Genomic DNA, 16,197 nt, shown 5'->3' on the forward strand with positions numbered 1-16,197 from the left:
CTGATGTTTTGGGGTTGCTTTGCTGCCTCTGGCACTGGACTGCTTGACCGTGTGCATGGCATTATGAAGTCTGAAGACTACCAACAAATTTTGCAGCATAATGTAGGGCCCAGTGTGAGAAAGCTGGGTCTCCCTCAGAGGTCATGGGTCTTCCAAAAGGACATTGACCCAAAACACACTTCAAAAAGCACTAGAAAATGGTTTGAGAGAAAGCACTGGAGACTTCTAAGGGTGTGTCCACGTTCAGGATTGCATCAGGATTTGGTCAGGATTTTCCATCAGTATTTGTAAGCCAAAACCAGGAGTGGGTGATAAATGCAAAAGTGGAGCATATGTTTCTATTATACTTTTCCTCTAATTGTTCCACTCCTGGTTTTGGCTTACAAATACTGATGAAAAATCCTGACCAAATCCTGATGCAATCCTGAACGTGGACACATACCCTAAGGTGGCCAGCAATGAGTCCAGACCTGAATCCCATAGAACACCTGTGGAGAGATCTAAAAATGGCAGTTTGGAGAAGGCACCCTTCAAATATCAGGGACCTGGAGCAGTTTGCCAAAGAAGAATGGTCTAAAATTCCAGCAGAGCATTGTAAGAAACTCACTGATGGTTACCGGAAGCGGTTGGTCACAGTTATTTTGGCCAAAGGTTGTGCAACCAAGTATTAGGCTGAGGGTGCCAATACTTTTGTCTGGCCCATTTTTGGAGTTTTGTGTGAAATGATCAATGTTTTGCTTTTTGCTTCATTCTCCTTTGTGTTTTTTCATTTAAGACAAATTAAATGAAGATAATAATACCAAAGAATTTGTGATTGCAATCATTTTCAGGAAGAAACTGAGTATTATCTGACAGAATTGCAGGGGTGTCAATACTTTTAGCCACAACTGTATATCTTACGAGCAACAGGTGGCAGTCCCACTGGGCTGATAAGGCTCTGTTTCACAGGTGCTAGTGAAAGGGGCCTCTCGGCCTGTCAGGGTTGTGAGCGAGTGTGGTGCCACGTCAGTGACTGCGTGGGCCTCATCCTCTCACTCCCCGTGCCTCCATAGGCCCTTGAGAACGGGGGGGGGGGGGGTGTATCTGTGTAAAACTGTACCAAGCTGACCTTATGTGTCCACAGGGGGTGCAGAACGTCACTTTGGTGCAAGTGAGGAGACCGTACCACATGATCACTCTGACGTAACAGTGCCGTGAGGTAGGGTGGCGAGGTGCAGGTTCGTCACAACCATAATATACCATAATCTGTCACAATGTAATATACTGTACCATAATATACTATATTGCACCATAATGTACCACAATGTAATATGCTGTACATTAATATACTATATTACACCGTAATCTGCCACACTATAATAGACTGTACTGTAATATACTATAATGTGCTGTGTTCTGCCACAATGTAATATACTGGACCATAATATACTATATTATACCGTAATCTACAACGATGTAATATACTGCACCGTAATATACTATATTATACCGTAATCTACAACAATGTAATATACTGCACCTTAATGTACTATATTATACCGTAATCTACCACAATGTAATATACTGCACCGTAATATACTATATTATACTGTTATCTACTACAATGTAATATACTGCACCGTAATGTACTATATTATACTGTAATCTACCACAATATAATATACTGCACCGTAATATACTATACTATACTGTTATCTACTACAATGTAATGTACTGCACCTTAATGTACTATATTATACCGTAATCTACAATGTAATGTACTGCACCTTAATGTACTATATTATTCTGTAATCTACCACAATGTAATATACTGCACCGTAATATACTATTTTATACTGTTATCTACTACAGTGTAATATACTGCACCTTAATGTACTATATTATACTGTTATCTACTACAATGTAATATACTGCACCTTAATGTACTATATTATACCGTAATCTACCACAATGTAATATACTATAATGTACTATTATCTGCCACAATGTAATATACTATACCATAATCTATCATCACATAAAAGTCGCCCACCACTACAGCCCCCTATGAATGCTGACCCTCACCTTCATCAGCGATTCACTTAAACTTCTATACCCCATGTCAGGCATTTAAGTCCCTCCCTTCCTTAGTCAAGGTAGTCTAAACCCTGCCTCTTTGGTGGTTGGGCTCACAGAATGATCATGGCTAAGTCAGGACTGTTGTCAGCTCCACTATCAGAGGGGAGTCAGACCGGACTCCTTGGAATATGGTAGCGATCTTTTCCGGGACAGGCAGACATGAGATGTGGCCGGAGCATTTACCTGAAAAATCCCTTACAGCCCTCACAGGTCAGGACGTGAAAGTGGTAGCCATTGGCCTTATCCCCGCACACGGCGCACAGCTTCTCCTCAGCGTCAGGGTCATTATCCTCACATTCGGGGCTCTTCAGGCTCAGAGCAGATGCCCCCAAGGATTCACAGCTGCTGTTACTGTCCTCCTCGTACAACAGGAACATGGCCGGGCTCCACTCTGCCCGGATAACGGATGCCGCCTGCTCCTCGGGATTCATCTACAAGAATCCGACCCCAATATTAGTATATAACAGCACCCAAATCCCACAATCCCCCTCCTTATATTACAGCAACAGCTCCTCATCTATCACTGCTGACACCATCCTGTACACCATGAGTGAGAGGTGTCAGTCTTGAGGTTATCAGGTCACACAAATGGTGGTAAACAGACAGCAAAAATCCTATACTCCATATACAGTTCTGTGAAAAAAAGTGTTTGCCTCTTCCATCAACCTCTGTTCCCTCCTGATTTCCTATTCTTTTGCATGTTTGTCGCACTTAAATGTTTCAGATCACCAAGGTCCGGGTCCGGCACCTCCCATCTTCATATGATGACGTCCTTTGCATCCTGTCACGGCTCCTGTGCAGGCGTACTGATCTGCTCTGTTGAGGGCAGCGTAAACTACTGCAGTGCGCAGGGAAAGGTCAGAGAGGCCCAGAGCCTGCGCACTGCAATACTTTGCTCTGCCCTCAACAGGGCAAATCAGTACGCCTGCACAGGAGCCGTGACAGGAAGCAAGGAAGATGACGACATCGTATGAAGATAGGAGGTGCCGGACATGCGACGCCCATCGGACCGGACCGAACCCGGACCGCCCCTGTGTGAGCATAATCTAACTTGTTTTTCTTATCTTTCAGGTTACATTAGGGTACCGTCACACATTGAAATTTTCATCGCTGCGACGGCACGATTCGTGACGTCGCAGCGATCGTATGATTATCGCTCCAGCGTCGTAGACTGCGGTCACACGTTGCAATCACGGCGCTGGAGCGATGCCGAAGTCCCCGGGTAACCAGGGTAAACATCGGGTAACTAAGCGCAGGGCCGCGCTTAGTAACCCGATGTTTACCCTGGTTACCAGCGTAAACGTAAAAAAACAAACCGTACATACTCACCCGTCGGTGTCCTTCAGGTCCCTTGCCGTCTGCTTCCTGCTCTGAGTGCAGCCGTACAGTGAGAGCAGAGCGCAGCACCGCTGTGATCTGCTCTCTTTCAGGCCGGCACTCAGAGCAGGAAGCAGACGGCAAGGGACCTGAAGGACACCGACGGGTGAGTATGTACGGTTTGTTTTTTTACGTTTACGCTTGTAACCAGGGTAAACATCGGGTTACTAAGCGCGGCCCTGCGCTTAGTTACCCGATGTTTACCCTGGTTACAAGCGAAGACATCGCTGGATCGCTGTCACACACAACGATCCAGCGATGTCAGCAGGTGATCAAGCGACGAAAGAAAGTTCCAAACGATCTGCTACGACGTACGATTCTCAGCAGGGTGTCTGATCGCAGTAGCGTGTCAGACACAGCGATATCGTAACGATATCGCTAGAACGTCACGAATCGTAACGTCGTAGCGATGGAAATTTCAATGTGTGACGGTACCCTTACAGAATGCTATAGATAAGCCCCTAATGGCGGTGGCCACAGCTTATAGGGCCAAAATTAGGTGACAGATTCCCTTTAAGCCATTCAGAGGAGGACTTGCTGGTGTATTTTGGATCATTGTCCTACTGCATAACCCAAGTGAACTTCAGCTTGAGGTCTCAGATGGTCAGACATTCTCCTTCAGGATTTTTTTGGTGGACAGCAGAATTCATGGTTCCATTTACCACAGCAAGTCTTCCAGATCCGGAAGCAGCAAAACAGCCCCAGACCATAACACTACCACACCATACATGTAATGGGACAAACACCTTCCAAAAAGCTCAACTTTTGTCTCATCAGTCCACAGAGTATTCTCCCAAAAGTCTTGGGGATCATCAAGATGTTTTCTGGCAAAACTGCGACGAGCCTTTATGTTCTTATTCTTCAGCAGTAGTTTTGTCTTGGAATTCTGCCAAGCAGGCCATTTTTCCCAGTCTCTTTCTTTCTCATGCTGGAGTCATGAACACCGACTTTAACAGAGGCAAGTGAGGCCTGCAGTTCTTTGGATGTTGTTGTGGAGTCTTTTGTGACCTCTTGGATGAGTTGTCACTGCGCTCTTGGGATAATTTTGGTCAGCTGGCCACACCTGGGAAGTTTCACCACTGTTCCATGTTTTCGTCATTTGTGGATAATGGCTCTCACTGTGGTTCGCTGGAGTCCCAAAGCTTTAGAAATGGATTTATAACCTTTTTCCAGACTGATAGGTCTCAATTGTTCCAGAATTTCTTTGGATCGCGGCATGATGTAGCTTTTGAGAATCTTTTGGACTACTTCACTTAGGCAGGTCCCAATTAAGTGATTTCTTGATTGAGAACAGGTGTGGCAATAATCAGGCCTGCGTGTGGCTAGGGAATTGAACTCAGATCCCCAAAGATGTGATAAACCACAGTTAATTTATGTTTTAAGGGGGGCGGAGAATAATTTTTTCACTCGGGGCCCCAGAGGTTTGGATTTCTTTCTCTGTTAATAATAAATACCTTCATTTATTCACATGTAAAGCGCCATGGAATAAATGGCACTATAACAATAAATAATAATAATAATAATAATAATTTGTAAACTGCATTTTGTGATTACTTGTGTTATCTTTGTCTAATATTTACATTTGTTTGGAGACCTGAAACATTTAAGTGTGACAAACATCCAAAAGAATAGGAAATATGGAAGGGGAAAAACACTTTCTCACATAACTGTATACATGATCTACCGATTCCGGATTATCAAATTTTTCAGACATTTATAGTGACCTCTATATAATAATCTGGACACTGCCGGTGGTGCTGTGTTGGGATTTTTGGTTTTCCAGTGATGTGTAAGTCATGAATGATGAATGTGGGGCCTGGCAGTGGGCGATGATGACGGTGCACGGGGCGGCCGCCCAGAACATTACTTCCAAAGCTCATGTAATATTTACACCCCGATCTCCACCTGGAGGGCGCGGGAAATTTCTCCACCATTTCTGGGTCATTCTGTATTTAACGCTGTAGCTCCTTATAAGATCTTAAAGAGGGTCTCCTATGTCAGAAACCCCTATTCACCCTCAGTGGAGTGACGGCGCCTAATGTCGTCAGTGAGACTCTACAGCTAAGGATAGTGTGTACCCCTTATATTATAGAGCAGGCCCCTATAGTATGGTGTGTACCACCTATATGATAGCACCGGCCCCTACTGTATGGCATGTACTGCTTATATGATAACACAGGCCCTTATAGTATGGTATGTTCCCCTATCTGATAGCGCAGGCACCTATTGTATGGCATGTACCCCTATATGATAGCATAGAAGCCTATACTAGGGCGTGTACCCCTATATTATAGCTCAAGCCCATATAGTATGGCATGTACCCACAATATGATAGTGAAGGCCCCTATAGTATGGTGTATTCCTCTATATGATAGCCCAGGCCCCTATAGTATGGTGGATACCCCTATATCATAGCCCAGGCCTCCAAACTATGGCATGTACCCCTATATTATAACACAGGCCTTATAGTAAAATGAAAGCTGAGCACTGGTTGGTTGCGTTGGGCAACATAGACCATATATTTTTGTGGCCCACTGGGTACCAGAGGCGACTGTGCCTGTACACTATCCGATGGCCCAATGTGGACATACATAAGGTAAGCAATTCTACCCCATCACGTATGGAAGCAGCCACCGCAAGCAGCAGCCTCCTACTTGCAGCGGGCGCCAATTATGTGCCGCTTATTAGATGCGGTGAAGTCACAGATCAAGGACTGTGGTGTAAGAAGATCTGTGTGTGTAAGAAGGTCTCCTTTAGCGCTCAAACCCATCAGTACTATTACATTGATTTAGGATTTATTGATTTAGGAGGCCCGTCAGTCACCGTCTGTTGACCTCACACCACCCTCTCCACATTGTCTGTCACCCGCGTGTTTACAAACTGGTAGTAAATACCAGAAAACCGGATCCCCCGCATTCACCGCTGAAGTCTCACAGACCCTTGTGCACAGTTACTTAAAATGGAACAGATTAGAGCACGATCCTGGTCACAGCACGAACACTGATCACATGAACGATTCACCCCGAGGAGCAGACGTTGAGAAATGTGTGTGTGTGTGTACATATATATATATATATATATATACAGGGGGTGAAATAGTGTGTAATAATATGAAATGACACAGGGAAAATGTATTGAACACATGAAGAAAGAGAGGTGCAGAAAATCATGGAAAATCCTGACACTAGCTGAAATCCATTAGTAATTAGCAATCCTAACATTTAGTGAAAAATAATAAGTAAAACCAGTATGGTAAATCGTCTCAAGATCTTCGCAACCTTATTGTTGAAAACCATACAGATGGCATTGGATACAGAAGAATTTCTAAATTACAGAAGGCTCCAGTGAGCACTGGTGGGGCCATAATCTGGAAGTGGAAACAACATCATTTCACCATAAACCGGCCATGACCAGATGCACCCCGCAAGATTTCATCCATAGGAATGAAAAGAATTATCGGAAGAGTTGTCCAATGAGCCAAGGACCACCTGTGGAGACCTGGAAGCAGCAGGTTCAATAGTTTAAAAAAAAACAATAAGTAATGTGCTCAACTGCCATGGCCTGTCTGCAGACTCACCACACAACCTCCATGACCTGCATGCACACTCACCACACAATCTCCATGACCTGCATGCACGCTCACCACACAACCTCCATGACCTGTAGGAATGCTCGCCACACAACCTCCATGACCTGCATGCACGCTCACCACACAACCTCCATGACCTGTAGGAATGCTCGCCACACAACCTCCATGACCTGTATGCACGCTCGCCACACAACCTCCATGATCTGCATGCATGCTCACCACACAACCTCCATGACCTGCAATCAAGCTCACCACACAACCTCCATGACCTGCATGCACACTCGCCACACAACCTCCATGACCTGTCTGCACGCTCGCCACACAACCTCCATGACTTGCATGCTCACCACACAACCTCCATGACCTGCATGCACGCTCACCAAACAACCTCCATGACCTGCATGCACGCTCACCACACAACCTCCATGACCTGCATGCACACTCGCCACACAACCTCCATGACCTGCATGCATGCTCACCAAACAATCTCCATGACCTGCATGCACGCTCACCACACAACCTCCAAGACCTGCATGCATGCTCACCACACAGACTCCATGGCCTATATGCACGCTCACACAACCTCCATGGCCTGTATGCACACACAACCTTCAGGCTATGTGCACACTCTGCGGATTCCACTGTGGATTTTTCCGCAGCGGAATTCCAAAATCCACAGTGAAAACCGTTGCGGTTTTTACTGCGGATTTATCGCAGTTTTTACTGTGGATTCTTATGCGGTTTTTCATCTGCATTTTCCTATTGGAGCAGGTGAAAATCCGCAGAAAAGAAGTGACATGCTGCGGAATGTAATCCGCTGCGTTTCCGCGCGGCTTTTTCCGCAGCATGTGCACAGCGTTTTTCGTTTCCCATAGGTTAAAATTGTACTGTAAACTCATGGGAAACTGCTGCGGATCCGCAGCGGTCAAATCTGCTGCGGATCTGCAGCAAAATCCGCAAAGTGTGCACATAGCCTCATGGTCTGTATGCATGCTCACAACACAACCTCCATGACCTGCATGCATGCTCACCACACAATCTCTGTGACCTGCATGCATGCTCACCACACAACCTCCAAGACCTGTATGCACGCTCACCACACAACCTCCATGACCTGCTTGCATGCTCACCACACAACTTCCATGACCTTTATGCATGCTCGCCACACAACCTCCATGACCTGCATGCATGCTCGCCACACAACCTCCATGACCTGTATGCATGCTCGCCACACAACCTCCATGAACTGCATGCATGCTCACCACACAACCTCCATGACCTGTATGCACGCTCACATAACCACCATGACCTGCATGCATGCTCGCCACACAACCTCCATGGCCTGTATGCATACTCACCATGCAACCTCCATGGCCTGTATGCACGCTCGCCACACATCCTCCGTGACCTGCAAGCATGCTCACCACACAACCTCCATGATCTGTAGGCATGCTCACCACACAACCTCCATGGCCTGTATGCACGCTCACCACACAACCTCCATGGTCTGTATGCACGCTCGCCACACAACCTTCATGACCTGTATGCATGCTCACCACACAACTTCCATGACCTGTATGCACGCTTGCCACACAACCTCCATGACCTGCATGCATGCTCACCACACAACCTGCATGAACTGTATGCACGCTCACACAACCTCCATGACCTGCATGCACGCTCACCACACAACCTCCATGGCCTGTATGCATGCTCACCCTGTAACCTCCATGGCCTGTATGCACACTCACACAACCTCCATGACCTGTATGCACGCTCGCCACACATCCTCCATGACCTGCATGCATGCTCACCACACAACCTCCATGATCTGTATGCATGCTCACCACACAACCTCCATGACCTGTATGCATGCTCACCACACAATCTCCATGACCTGCAGGCACGCTCGCCACACAACCTCCGTGACCTGCATGCATACTCGCCACACAACCTCCATGACCTGCATGCATGCTCACCACACAACCTCCATGGCCTGTATGCATGCTCACCACACAACCTCCATGACCTGCATGCATGCTCACCACACAACCTCCATGGCCTGTATGCATGCTCACCACACAACCTCCATGACCTGCATGCATGCTCACCACACAACCTCCATGGCCTGCATGCATGCTCACCACACAACCTCCATGGCCTGTATTCATGCTCACCACACAACCTCCATGGCCTGTATGTGTGCTCACCACACATTCTCCATGACCTGCATGCATGCTCACCACACAACCTCCATGATATGTATGCATGCTCACCACACAACCTCCATGACCTGTATGCATGCTCACCACACAATCTCCATGACCTGCAGGCACGCTCGCCACACAACCTCCATGACCTGCATGCATACTCGCCACACAACCTCCATGGTCTGTATGCACGCTCACCACACAACCTCCATGGCCTGTATGCATGCTCACCATGCAACCTCCATGGCCTGTATGGATGCTCGCCACACAACCTCCATGACCTGCATGCACGCTCGCTACACAACCTCCATGACCTGTATGCACGCTCACCACACAACCTCCATGACCTGCATGCACGCTCGCCACACAACCTCCATGACCTGTATGCATGCTCACCACACAACCTCCATGGCCTGTATGCATGCTCACCACACAACTTCCATGACCTGTATGCACGCTTGCCACACAACCTCCATGACCTGCATGCATGCTCACCACACAACCTGCATGAACTGTATGCACGCTCACACAACCTCCATGACCTGCATGCACGCTCACCACACAACCTCCATGGCCTGTATGCATGCTCACCCTGTAACCTCCATGGCCTGTATGCACACTCACACAACCTCCATGACCTGTATGCACGCTCGCCACACATCCTCCATGACCTGCATGCATGCTCACCACACAACCTCCATGATCTGTATGCATGCTCACCACACAACCTCCATGACCTGTATGCATGCTCACCACACAATCTCCATGACCTGCAGGCACGCTCGCCACACAACCTCCGTGACCTGCATGCATACTCGCCACACAACCTCCATGACCTGCATGCATGCTCACCACACAACCTCCAAGGCCTGTATTCATGCTCACCACACAACCTCCATGGCCTGTATGCATGCTCACCACACAACCTCCATGACCTGCATGCATGCTCACCACACAACCTCCATGGCCTGTATGCATGCTCACCACACAACCTCCATGACCTGCATGCATGCTCACCACACAACCTCCATGGCCTGCATGCAAGCTCACCACACAACCTCCATGGCCTGTATTCATGCTCACCACACAACCTCCATGGCCTGTATGTGTGCTCACCACACATTCTCCATGACCTGCATGCATGCTCACCACACAACCTGCATGAACTGTATGCATGCTCACCACACAACCTCCATGACCTGTATGCATGCTCACCACACAACCTCCAAGGCCTGTATTCATGCTCACCACACAACCTCCATGGCCTGTATGCACGCTTGCCACACAACCTCCATGACCTGCATGCATGCTCACCACACAACCTGCATGAACTGTATGCACGCTCACACAACCTCCATGACCTGCATGCACGCTCACCACACAACCTCCATGGCCTGTATGCATGCTCACCATGTAACCTCCATGGCCTGTATGCACACTCACACAACCTCCATGACCTGTATGCACGCTCGCCACACATCCTCCATGACCTGCATGCATGCTCACCACACAACCTCCATGATCTGTATGCATGCTCACCACACAACCTCCATGACCTGTATGCATGCTCACCACACAATCTCCATGACCTGCAGGCACGCTCGCCACACAACCTCCGTGACCTGCATGCATACTCGCCACACAACCTCCATGACCTGCATGCATGCTCACCACACAACCTCCAAGGCCTGTATTCATGCTCACCACACAACCTCCATGGCCTGTATGCATGCTCACCACACAACCTCCATGACCTGCATGCATGCTCACCACACAACCTCCATGGCCTGTATGCATGCTCACCACACAACCTCCATGACCTGCATGCATGTTCACCACACAACCTCCATGGCCTGCATGCAAGCTCACCACACAACCTCCATGGCCTGTATTCATGCTCACCACACAACCTCCATGGCCTGTATGTGTGCTCACCACACATTCTCCATGACCTGCATGCATGCTCACCACACAACCTCCATGATCTGTATGCATGCTCACCACACAACCTCCATGACCTGTATGCATGCTCACCACACAATCTCCATGACCTGCAGGCACGCTCGCCACACAACCTCCATGACCTGCATGCATACTCGCCACACAACCTCCATGGTCTGTATGCACGCTCACCACACAACCTCCATGGCCTGTATGCATGCTCACCATGCAACCTCCATGGCCTGTATGGATGCTCGCCACACAACCTCCATGACCTGCATGCACGCTCGCTACACAACCTCCATGACCTGTATGCACGCTCACCACACAACCTCCATGACCTGCATGCACGCTCGCCACACAACCTCCATGACCTGTATGCATGCTCACCACACAACCTCCATGGCCTGTATGCACGATCACCACACAACCTCCATGGTCTGTATGCATGCTCACCACACAACCTCCATGGCCTGTAAGCATGCTCACCATGCAAACTCCATGGCCTGTATGCATGCTCGCCACACGACCTCCATGACCTGCATGCACTCACCACACAAACTCCATGACCTGTATGCACGCTCAACACACACCTCCATGACCTGCATGCACAATCACCACACAAACTCCATGACCTGCATGCATGCTCACCACACAACCTCCATGGCCTGTATGCACACTCACCACACAACCTCCATGGCCTGTATGCATGCTCACCACACAACCTCCATTGTTATGACCCCAATGGCGAGGGTCTCAGAGGAACGTGGAAGTCTGCAGAATACAAAAATCCAGCTCATAGGGTAGTGGTAACTGGGTTGACCATATATCTACTCCTAACGCCAACACTAGAAGTAGCCGGGGATCATTCCTACGTTGATTCTAGATGACACGCGCCAGCCGGAGAATCTAGCTACCCCTAGTAGAGGAAAACAAAGACCTTTCTTGCCTCCAGAGAAGGGGACCCCAAAGCTGGATAGAAGCCCCCCACAAATAATGACGGTGAGATAAGAGGAAATGACAAACACAGAAATGAACCAGGTTTAGCACAGAGAGGCCCGCTTACTGATAGCAGAATAAAGAAAGGTAACTTATATGGTCAACAAAAACCCTATCAAAATCCACACTGGAAATTCAAGAACCCCCGAACCGTCTAACGGTCCGGGGGGAGAACACCAGCCCCCCTAGAGCTTCCAGCAAAGGTCAGGATAAAGATTAGGAACAAGCTGGACAAAAATACAAAACCAAAACAAATAGCAAAAAGCAAAAGGCAGACTTAGCTGATATAACTGGAACCAGGATCAGTAGACAAGAGCACAGCAGACTAGCTCTGATAACTACGTTGCCAGGCATTGAACTGAAGGTCCAGGGAGCTTATATAGCAACACCCCTGACTAACGACCCAGGTGCGGATAAAAGGAATGACAGAAAAACCAGAGTCAAAAAACTAGTAACCACTAGAGGGAGCAAAAAGCAAATTCACAACAGTACCCCCCCCCTTAGTGAGGGGTCACCGAACCCTCACCACGACCACCAGGGCGATCAGGATGAGCGGCATGAAAGGCACGAACTAAATCGGCCGCATGAACATCAGAGGCGACCACCCAGGAATTATCCTCCTGACCATAGCCCTTCCACTTGACCAGGTACTGAAGCCTCCGCCTGGAGAGGCGAGAATCCAAGATCTTCTCCACCACGTACTCCAACTCGCCCTCAACCAACACCGGAGCAGGAGGCTCAGCAGAAGGAACTACAGGCACAATGTACCGCCGCAACAAGGACCTATGAAATACATTGTGAATAGCAAACGACACAGGAAGATCCAGACGAAAAGATACAGGATTAAGGATTTCCAATATCTTGTAAGGCCCAATAAAACGAGGTTTAAATTTGGGAGAGGAGACCTTCATAGGAACAAAGCGGGAAGAAAGCCATACCAAATCCCCAACGCGTAGTCGGGGACCCACACCGCGGCGGCGGTTGGCAAAGCGCTGAGCCTTCTCCTGTGACAACTTCAAGTTGTCCACCACATGATTCCAGATCTGCTGCAACCTATCCACCACAGAATCCACCCCAGGACAGTCAGAAGGCTCCACATGACCCGAAGAAAAGCGAGGATGGAAACCAGAGTTGCAGAAAAAAGGCGAAACCAAGGTGGCGGAACTAGCCCGATTATTAAGGGCAAACTCAGCCAACGGCAAGAATGTCACCCAATCGTCCTGATCATCAGAGACAAAACACCTCAAATAAGCCTCCAAAGTCTGATTGGTTCGCTCCGTCTGTCCATTAGTCTGAGGATGGAAAGCAGACGAAAACGACAAATCAATGCCCATCCTACTACAAAAGGATCGCCAGAACCTGGAAACGAACTGGGATCCTCTGTCTGACACAATATTCTCAGGGATGCCGTGCAAACGAACCACGTTCTGGAAAAACACAGGAACCAGATCGGAAGAGGAAGGCAGCTTAGGCAAAGGAACCAAATGGACCATCTTGGAGAAGCGATCACATATCACCCAGATAACGGACATGCCCTGAGATAGCGGAAGATCAGAAATGAAATCCATGGAGATATGTGTCCAAGGTCTCTTCGGGACAGGCAAGGGCAAGAGCAAACCGCTGGCACGAGAACAGCAAGGCTTAGCTCGAGCACAAGTCCCACAGGACTGCACAAATGACCGCACATCCCTTGACAAGGAAGTCCACCAAAAGGACCTGGCCACCAGATCTCTGGTGCCAAAAATTCCCGGGTGACCTGCCAACACCGAGGAATGAACCTCGGAAATGACTCTGCTGGTCCACTTATCCGGGACAAACAGTCTGTCAGGTGGACAAGACTCAGGCCTATCAGCCTGAAATCTCTGCAACACACGTCGCAGATCCGGAGAAATAGCTGACAAGATAACTCCATCTTTAAGAATACCAACAGGATCAGCGACTCCAGGAGCATCAGGCACAAAGCTCCTAGAAAGAGCATCGGCCTTCACATTCTTTGAACCTGGTAAATACGAGACAACAAAATCAAAGCGGGAGAAAAACAATGACCAGCGGGCCTGTCTCGGATTAAGGCGTTTAGCAGACTCGAGATACATCAGATTTTTGTGATCAGTCAAGACCACCACACGATGCTTAGCACCCTCGAGCCAATGACGCCACTCCTCAAATGCCCATTTCATGGCCAACAACTCCCGATTGCCCACATCATAATTTCGCTCGGCAGGCGAAAACTTCCTAGAGAAAAAGGCACAAGGTTTCATAACAGAGCAACCAGGGCCTCTCTGCGACAAAACGGCCCCTGCCCCAATCTCCGAAGCATCCACCTCAACCTGAAAGGGAAGTGAGACGTCAGGCTGGCACAAAACAGGCGCCGAAGTAAACCGGCGTTTCAACTCCTGGAAAGCCTCCACGGCAGCAGGAGCCCAGTTAGCTACATCGGAGCCCTTCTTGGTCATATCCGTCAAAGGTTTCACAATGCTAGAAAAATTAGCGATAAAACGACGGTAGAAGTTAGCGAAGCCCAAGAACTTCTGAAGACTCTTAACTGACGAGGGCGGAGTCCAATCAAGAATAGCTCGGACCTTGACTGGGTCCATCTCCACAGCAGAAGGGGAAAAAATGAATCCCAAAAAGGGAACCTTCTGTACACCAAAGAGACACTTTGAGCCCTTGACAAACAAAGAATTTTCACGCAAAATTTTAAAGACCAACCTGACCTGCTCCACATGCGAATCCCAATTATCAGAAAAAACCAAAATATCATCCAGATAAACAATCAGAAATTTATCCAGATACTTCCGGAAAATGTCATGCATAAAGGACTGAAAAACTGAAGGCGCATTGGAGAGCCCAAAAGGCATCACCAAGTACTCAAAATGACCTTCGGGCGTATTGAATGCGGTTTTCCATTCATCACCTTGCTTAATGCGCACAAGGTTGTACGCACCACGAAGGTCTATCTTGGTGAACCACTTGGCACCCTTAATCCGGGCAAACAAGTCAGACAACAGCGGTAAAGGATACTGAAATTTGACAGTGATCTTATTTAAAAGCCGATAATCAATACAAGGTCTCAAAGATCCGTCCTTTTTTGCCACAAAAAAGAATCCCGCACCAAGAGGGGAAGAAGACGGACGAATATGTCCTTTCTCCAGAGACTCCTTGATATATGAACGCATAGCGGTATGTTCAGGTACCGACAGATTAAACAGTCTTCCCTTAGGAAATTTACTGCCTGGGATCAAATCTATAGCACAGTCACAGTCCCTATGAGGAGGCAGTGCACTGGACTCAGACTCACTGAAGACATCCTGATAATCAGACAAATACTCCGGAACTTCCGAAGGCGTAGAAGAAGCAATAGACACAGGCAGGGAATCCCCATGAATACCACGACAGCCCCAACTTGAGACTGACATAGCCTTCCAGTCCAGGACTGGATTATGGGTCTGTAACCATGGCAGCCCTAAAACAACCAAATCATGCATTTTATGTAAAACCAGGAAACGTATCACCTCGCGGTGTTCAGGAGTCATGCACATGGTAACCTGTGTCCAATACTGCGGTTTATTTGCTGCCAATGGTGTAGCATCAATACCCCTAAGAGGTATAGGATTTTCTAATGGTTCAAGAGTAAAACCACAGCGCTTAGCAAATGAGAGATCCATGAGACTCAGGGCAGCACCTGAATCTACAAACGCCATGACAGGATAAGATGACAGTGAGCAAATCAAAGTTACAGACAGAATAAATTTAGGTTGCAAATTACCAACGGTGACAGGACTAACAACCTTAGCTATACGTTTAGAGCATGCTGAGATAACATGTGTAGAATCACCACAGTAGTAGCACAAGCCATTCCGGCGTCTATGAATTTTCCGCTCATTTCTAGTCAGGATTCTATCACATTGCATTAAATCAGGTGTTCAGACAACACCATGAGGGAATTTGCGGTTTTACTATCAC

The 16,197-nt window shown here is 48.0% G+C and overlaps 1 protein-coding gene across 7 annotated transcripts in view; it reads right to left on the reverse strand.

Annotated features, from left to right (window-relative positions):
• NR1I3 (nuclear receptor subfamily 1 group I member 3) overlaps positions 1–16,197 on the reverse strand; it is a 48,759-nt gene that overhangs the window by 17,019 nt on the left and 15,543 nt on the right. For all 7 annotated transcript variants that reach the window (XM_077260479.1, XM_077260505.1, XM_077260460.1 and 4 more), the window contains one exon: positions 2,302–2,549. In XM_077260479.1, coding sequence (XP_077116594.1) covers positions 2,302–2,549 — 248 coding nt within the window. The remainder of the gene's footprint in view (positions 1–2,301; positions 2,550–16,197) is intronic.

This window comes from Ranitomeya variabilis, chromosome 1, assembly GCF_051348905.1.
Source record: "Ranitomeya variabilis isolate aRanVar5 chromosome 1, aRanVar5.hap1, whole genome shotgun sequence".
In the NCBI taxonomy this organism is placed as follows: domain Eukaryota; kingdom Metazoa; phylum Chordata; class Amphibia; order Anura; family Dendrobatidae; genus Ranitomeya; species Ranitomeya variabilis.